Source organism: Cryptotermes secundus, unplaced genomic scaffold (assembly GCF_002891405.2).
Source record: "Cryptotermes secundus unplaced genomic scaffold, Csec_1.0 scaffold275, whole genome shotgun sequence".
NCBI classification, from domain to species: Eukaryota; Metazoa; Arthropoda; class Insecta; order Blattodea; family Kalotermitidae; genus Cryptotermes; species Cryptotermes secundus.
The window spans coordinates 239505-247457 of NW_019734315.1; the positions used below are offsets into that span (position 1 = coordinate 239505).

At 44.0% G+C, this 7953-nt stretch overlaps 1 protein-coding gene across 1 annotated transcript in view; it reads right to left on the minus strand.

Annotated features, from left to right (window-relative positions):
* LOC111868535 (thyroid transcription factor 1) overlaps window positions 1-7497 on the minus strand; it is a 25675-nt gene extending 18178 nt beyond the window's left edge. The window contains exon 1 of the mRNA XM_023859248.2: window positions 6598-7497. Coding sequence (XP_023715016.1) covers window positions 6598-7189 — 592 coding nt within the window. The 5' untranslated portion in view covers window positions 7190-7497. The remainder of the gene's footprint in view (window positions 1-6597) is intronic.
* Between the last annotated feature and the right edge of the window lie 456 nt (window positions 7498-7953).

The window sequence follows — 7953 nt, forward strand, 5'->3', positions numbered from 1 at the left end:
ACTGTGTGTGGTACAGGTTGTAAACTGGTAGGTGGTTACAAACGTTTGGGGGGGGGGGGTAATCACGAAGACGAGAATCTCATATCTTACTCCTGTTGGAATGTTTCGCAGTTCAGTCGAAGACTGTCACCTTTATGGAGTCGGGATAACTCAGATGATATGATTACGGACTGTGGACCTCTACGACAGGAGTTCGATTTCCGGTAGGGACAAGAGATCTTCCTTTGCTTAACAGCCTCCAGACCAAATTTTTGGCCCACCAAGCTTCATATGCAGTGGGAACCGGAGCGCTTTCTCCGTGAATAAACTGGTCGGGGCGTGAAGCTGACCACTCCTCTAGCCAATTCCGAGGTCAGGAATGGTGGAGCTATACCTCCACTTCTCTATATGCTTTCATGACGTTGTGCTTATTTAATTAAGCCTAAGATGTCTAAATTTCCACTGAGAACACATTACAAATAGGAAATTCCTAGTTCTGTGGAAAGAAACTTTACACGCATTCCTGGCTTCGTTAATGAATAAACTATGGTTTATCAAAGTGTAGCTCGTGATCCCACATGGGATTGTGACCTAGGTAAAGAAGGTCACTGGGTTCTCAAGAATTACTCAAAATGTAATTGCATTCACCCACAGCTCTATCAAGTCAGTAAGATGTAATATACGTAGGTAAGTCAATAAGTATGTTACAAATGGATATAGAACTTAAACAAAGAAGAGTAGTGATTAGAAAAATGCTCTTATTTCTCAACATAATCTCCCTGTACATTGAGGCACTTGACCTATCATTTCACAAGCCCCTGAAAACAAGCAGCATAAAATTCTTTGGGCTGCTGTCGGAACCAGGCGGTGACTTCCCTTACTGCAGCTTCATCGTCGGGAAATATTCAGTCGAAAGATGATGTATAAGAGGACTGAACAAATGGAAGTCGCTTGGAGCAAGGTCAGGTTTATATGGAGGATGCTCGAGGACTTCCCACTTGAAATTTCGCAGCGTCTCATTTCTCTTGTTGGCAGTATGGGGGGCGCGCGTTGTCGTGCAAGAGCAACACGCCTTTGGTGAGGGGTCCTGGTCGCTTCCGTTGAATGGGCTTAGGAAGTTTCCTGAGGCTGTTACAGCAGGAGTCGACATTTACGGTTTGTCCTCGTGATCCCAGAAGACTCTGAGCATTACTTTCCTGGAGGATGGTGTCACCTTAAACTTCTTTTTGGCAGGCAACTCAGGATATTTCCACTACATTCACGCACACGTTGTCTCGGGCTGGTAATGCTGAACCCAAGACTTATCACCTGTGACAATTCGGGCTACCATATCGTGTCCTTCATCATGGTAGCGATTGAGATACTGTAATGCCAGATCCATTCTTTGCATTTTGTGTTGTTGGGTGAACATGTGCGGCACCAATCGTGCACAGACTTTGTGAAAACTTAACATGTCATGCATTATAAGGTACGCCATGCCGTGTGAACACGCTTGGTTCCGACAGCAGCCGAAAGAATTTTATGCTGCTTGTTTTGAGGGGCTTGTGAAACGATGGGTCAAGTGCCCCAATGTACAGGGAGATTATGTTGAGAAATAAAAGCATTCTTCAAATCAGTACTCTTATTTGTTTAAGTTCTATATCCATTTGTAGCTTAACGTACCCTCTTACAAAGGTAAAGTAGTCCCTGGACTTAATTAAACAAGTACTATGCCATGAAGGAAGTCGGTATAGCGAGTGGCTACAGGCTGACGACCGAGAAGCGGTAGGTTAAAAAATCTTCTCGACGTAGTCCTGACTGGCTCTAGGGCCCACACAGCTTCCTATCGTGGGTACCGGGACCTCTTTCCTTGGGGGTAAGGCGAAAAGGGCATGTAGCAAACACTCACCTCGAACTAATGATGAGCTCAAGAAAATCTGTATATATACATACACCTCCCCCCCCCAAACATCTTCATGGTGTGGTGCTTAAATAGTTAAGCACAGGGACAACTTTTACCTTTTACCTATGCCTTGAAAACACAAAGGGGACTAAAGGTATAATTACACCCTTCTTCACCTTGACACTAGATGGATGTGAGAGGTCAGCTTCGCGTTCCTGCCACTTTACCCCCGAGAAGAGGGCTCCCGCTTTCAGTTGGATAAATTGATAGGAGGGAGCCAGAGCCGGTCTGGGCGCTGCGGGGAAAACAAAAATCTCGCATCTGCTGGCAATTCAAATCCGGCCATCAAGCCCATAGCCCGTCGATGTGTCGGTTGAGCTCTCCCGACTCCCAAGATAAAATGTGGATATTAATAATATGTAGATGCGATAGCGAGGCCTTCTTTAGTTTTCTGTGACTGTAGAGGATCATTTTGCAGCTTATTGCAGGTGTAGAGGGACATTAAAGCTATTTAGGTTCTGCTGTCACGATGCAACCTGGGAAGGACTTTCAATAATACACAGAACTGCACCTGTAGGACTGCATAAGATCATTATAAGCTTACTGTAGGTGTAGAGGGACATTAAAGTTAATTAGGTTCCTGCTGTCACCATGCAACCTGGGAAGGACTTTCAGTAATACGCAGAACTGTACCTGTCCTGTCTGTACAAAATTATTATAAGCTTATTGTGAGTGTAGGGACATTGAAGCTACAATTTATTTAGGTTCCTACAGTCATCACACGGCTCGTAAGGAACCTTCGGCAGGTTGCAAAATTGCATTTTTCGCTGAGAGAGGGGGATGGGGATATTATTTTGGGGTGGGGCAACTTTTTCACTACATTTCTGGTTTGATTTCCGGGAGAAGCAAACGTCTTTTTTCTACTCTGCAGCATCCAGAAAGTACATGGGTCCCTTCCAATCTCCTATTCAATGTGTACCAGGGATGTTTTCCCTGGGGGTGAATTGGCCTAAACGTAAATCTGATCACTCACTTTCGTCTAGTGCTGAGGTGAAGAACGGTGTGGTTATACAGTCACTCCCCCCATACCTCATCACAGAGGCATGATTAATTAATTGGACCCAGGATCAGATTTACCTTTACCTTACCTCTGAATTAATTAATTAGCCTACTTTGTTACGTACTTGATGTTTTATAATTCTGAATTACACGGGAGAGTCGTTAGCTTGGAAACTCTGTTTTCTGCACCCTGACGAAATTTACGATTTAAGATTTCTCCGTCTCTTCTTCTCAAACGGAGGTTGGTGGGGTGTTACCTCATATACGTAACTGAGGTGTTTGTTGGCGGTTTTAATATGCTGCCATGTTACTGCCCTGCCCAACCCTAAACTTGAGAATTACCATTTGACAGACCTAAGGGTGAGGAACTAAGAAAGAAATGGGGAAAATAAAAGCTATCCCTGTAATAGGCCGTGGAGGCTCATATGGTTGTGATACGCAGGAGCTCCCACATTTTCTCTAGACACTCAGCTCATAGATGGCGACGAGGTTGTCAGCCTTACGCGCCGGCCGCCCTTTACTCCCCCAGGAAGATTCCTGGCAATCATTTCTGTTAAAGAGTCTGACTCCACCCCATAGCTATAGTGCTGCTGGGAGGATTAGGTAAATTGAAAAAAAAAAAATCCGCCTCATCGGAACTCGAACCTGCGACCTTCCGGCTTGTAACATAGTGCCTCAACCAAATACGCTACTGCGTGCCCCGAAGTGCGGGAAATACTGCGATAAAAAGTTTCGGAATTACTCTGTTCTTAGATTACTATTGGGGCAGCAGATCGAGTAGGATGAAAGGGGTGAGTCAAATACGACGCGTGGAGACATGAAAAATACGAAATAGAGTTCTAATTTCTGTAGAATAGCGAGCTATTTGGAGACCTGAAGCAGGTGAAAACACTATAAGAATTTCAAGGAAAGAGTAATCACCTACTTTCTGGCGGGGAAAATTGCTACTGGCCCTCACCAGCACAGTCATTCTTGGTTCCGAGTCCCGTGGGACTCATGACCACATTATTTGACGTCTTACAACTTTCGAAGCCGTGCAACTCTAGCCATCTACTTTCCGTTCACTACGTATTGAAAATCTTATACGACACGGACAGCATAGAAAACAGCGTGTTCAAAAATTCTTATGTTGTGTGCGCATTTATTGTCACGTGAACGTGCATACCTAGCAGTTGCCTAGCAAAGATACGGGGGATACACAGACACACAGACAGTCATAAGCCTCTTTTTAAATTTTGAAGAAAAAGTAGAATACAGACAGACAATGTATGTTTATGGGCTGAATTCTACTGGCTAAGAAAATGGAGTAAGGTGGTACTCTTTCGGTAATCCATCTACGAGTTCTATAAGAGGCGGCGAATTTCAGACCGAGTGAACATAATTTCCTTCGAAAAGCATCATGCTACACAGATTGGCATATCGAATGAGTGACAAGTTATTAAATTCTTGCCTACGCTGTACAGCAAAGAGAGGCCTATTTTCCAGACCCTGTGTACGTTTCCTTCGTAACTTATGAGCTGTAACTGCAATATTACTTGAATAGAACCTCACGCTTCTGTATAAACTATAAAAGTAAAAAGTAAAGCTATCCCTGTACCAGGCCGTGAAGGCCCATGTGGTTGTGAGACGTTGAGGGTCCCACATTATCTAGACAATCGGCTCAAAGATGGCGGTAAGGTTGTCAGCCCCACGCGCCGCCCGCGCTTTATTCGCCAGGAAAATTATTTAATTAATTCCTGGTGAGGCTGGAGAGGCTGAGTGAACCCCAGGGCCAGAGTGCGGCTGGAAGGATTAGGTCAATTGAAACAAATTCAATGACCTCATCGGGACTTGAACCTGCAAACTTCCGGCTTGTAACATAGTGCCTCAACCAACTACGCTAACGCGTGCCCCCTCTGTATAAATTACACCCACAAAAAAACTTATATTTTTGGACGTCAATTGTTGTCTTAATTTTTATTTAAAGCAAAGACTGGAAAACTGGGCTCTGCCTCGATCCGCAGGTGAAAAGCCTGCTCAGCTGAGCCCAACTGATACAGAATATCTCCGGAAACAAAGATCAGCTCTCTCGATTGTTCCTAAATGTGTAATCTTTAAGCCTGAGGCCGGAGATAGAGTCGAGGCTCCAAAACGATGCTTAAATAGAAGTTAGGACGGTAGATGATGTCCAGAATATTGGTCATCATCATCATCACTGCTAAAAATCCTTTTTGAGACCGTGGCCTTCCTTAGAAGATTCTGCCAGATTTGTCTATTAGACCATGTGGGATTCACTTCTTTTGATTTCGCAACAGCAAGTTTTTTACAGAGCAAGGTCGTCAGACTTCCGCCCAACCTCCAACTTCGAGAACCTGGTCTCTGTATCTATGCCCCCCCCCCATGACAGGATGGTCCAGTTATGCCTGAGGCACCGGGTTCCCTTTCCGTCGCTTTCTACGACTCACAGGGCTGCCCGCTTCCGCTCGAGTAAAAGTATCAAATGTGTCGTCATGACTTACCGTCGTCATGATCTGTGAGATCTTATTTATATTCCCTGCATTTGCGGCGCCGGAAATTCTCATATACAAGAGCTGTGAGGCTGTGCTTGATGCAGAAAACAGTACTTCAAAGTGTCCTGTTTCTATCTTTACCTCTCACTGCAAAGTACTTGGCTTAAGAAGAATGAAGTGCGCAATTGTGGGCGCTACACAAAGGGCACCTTTGTAATTCATGTATTTGTGGCTAGGTTAGTGAAATTTTTTCTCGAATGGAGATTATAGGATGTTAAGGAAAATGCACAGGCCTAATTCCTCTTCTTTCTGTGTTTTAAATAAATATACATATTTTTTTTATTGCTAGTGGGGTGGGACTAAGTCCCTTGTATTGCGGCCACTTCTGGCCTATTGTACCAGCCCCAGATGATAGGCGAGGGTGATTGTGGAGCAACTGGCGGAATGAAGATTGGCAGGGGAAACCGAAGTACTCGGAGAAAACCTGCCCCAGCGCCACTTTGTCCACCACAAATCCCACTTAACCAGACCTGGGATCGAACCCTGGCCTCCGCGGTGGGAAGCCAGCGACTAACGACTTGAGCTATGACGCGGCCTTAAATAAATATAAGACGATGGATAATTCGAGAAATACAAAAGTTTTCTTAATAAATCATCGTCACAGACTTTTAGGTATCATCTTCAAATTTACGTTCTTCTCTCCAAGAAATCACATTTCACACCCGTTGGAAATTGGTTACATACAAACAAAAAAAAAACTTCGTGGTTTTAGTCCGCAACTGAACTATATCGGCCGTGCAAATGCCGTTTGTCGGCGAAGTTAGTGCCAACTTTAGCGGATAGAGGGTGTCGCGTTGTCAGCGTTGTCGGTTTTCTAAACCGGAGCCACTATTTCCTTGAAATAGCTCCTCAATTATCCTCACGAGGCTGAGTGGAACCCGTTCCAGACCCACTACTTCTCACAAAATCTGGTAGCGCCGGGAATCGAACCCGGAACCTCAGGATCTGTAGCCAGGAACTCTGACCAGTAGACCACAGAGGCGGTCAATTGGTTACATAAACTGAGAAATTTATTTACGATTCCTTCTTCACACATTAAGAAAATTCAAGTTTCATAGAAATCTTTGGTGCTACAAATTCGGTATTGTTACTAGTCACAAAAATAATATAGTATTTGATCACGTTTACCTTTAGCTGAATTGTCGCTGCAAGGGCCGTCTTGTGCCGTTGTGAGCGGTGCTTCATTGTTGCTTTCACAGATATCCGGGAATGGTGGACACAAGTGACTCAGTTGTTGAACGTGCGGTGATGTCATATGAGGAATACCTCCACCACTTCCTCCAGCAGGGGCATTGTTGATTGCCGATGTGGGGGAAGTAGAGTATTGGGACAGCGGTGCAACAGGAGATGGTGCCATCTGTTGGTGACCATGGTAACTGTTAATAACGAGGTCTGGACAGCTATTGTTGTACGAGTCCGCAAGCTTATTGTTATTGTGGTAGTTGTAGAAATCACCAGATGTCACTGCGAATGGGTCGAGAACCCCATTACTGTTCGTATCAATGCTGGTAAAAGAAAAAGATGTGTTCATGTTATTAGGACCACTGCCGCAATCCTCAAAGAAGAATGATGCTTGCTGCGAATCCATCATGGGCATAAAATGTCCTCCTTGCTCAGCCAAATTGAGAATATCCTTAACTGAGAAAGGCGTGCCCATAAGGGAATTCCCGGAAGTGTTAAAACTATTGTTATTGAAATTCGGGTACTGACTTGAGATCATGGTAACTACCACTATTTTTCGTAGTAGCAGAAACACAGCATACCGGAAAGTCGATTGATATTTCTGTATTCTCTTCCAGTTTCACTTTGCAGAATTCAATTCTTCGTTTTCCAAATAATGAAAATTACGCAGAGAAACAACGAGAATTATGCTACACTGATCTCACCCTTATTGTTAGATGCCAAATTGTCACTTATATTCGCGTATTCAAATCGAAACTCGATCAGTATACATCCTGCCGTCACAATTCTCTCGAAGGTTAATTACAGTCTGCCGCTTGTTAACCCTGACAGGATTGCACTTGAGCTGACCGCGGTGAACTAATTGTGACAAACATAACACGCGCGCCAACCCACTCTCGGCCCCTAATGCAAGCCATCCCCTCTGGTTTCAAAACGAGAACTTCATTTTCCACGCCCACAACCACAGATGCCGACCAATGGGAGCAAAATAAACATTTTCATCATAGACATCCTTCCAGTAAACATCATTTCAGTCTATAAGAACTAAACTCTGATTGGTTATGACTGGGATAATGATGAGCATCTTTTCTCTCTCTGTTCCACTAAAATCCAGTCCAAAGAAGATGCTGTTTTTTTATTCGATTAATTCTTTATGTGTTATTTGCATTAAGTGCTTGAATTGGGTGAAAAGTGGGGAGATCTGCCTCTTCGCAGATTTCGTCTTCAAAAACTGCTCGATAGATTTAGATGATATGTGGTTTTTAGTGTCTGTTAGTTCAAAGTAAACAATAATATTCTTTC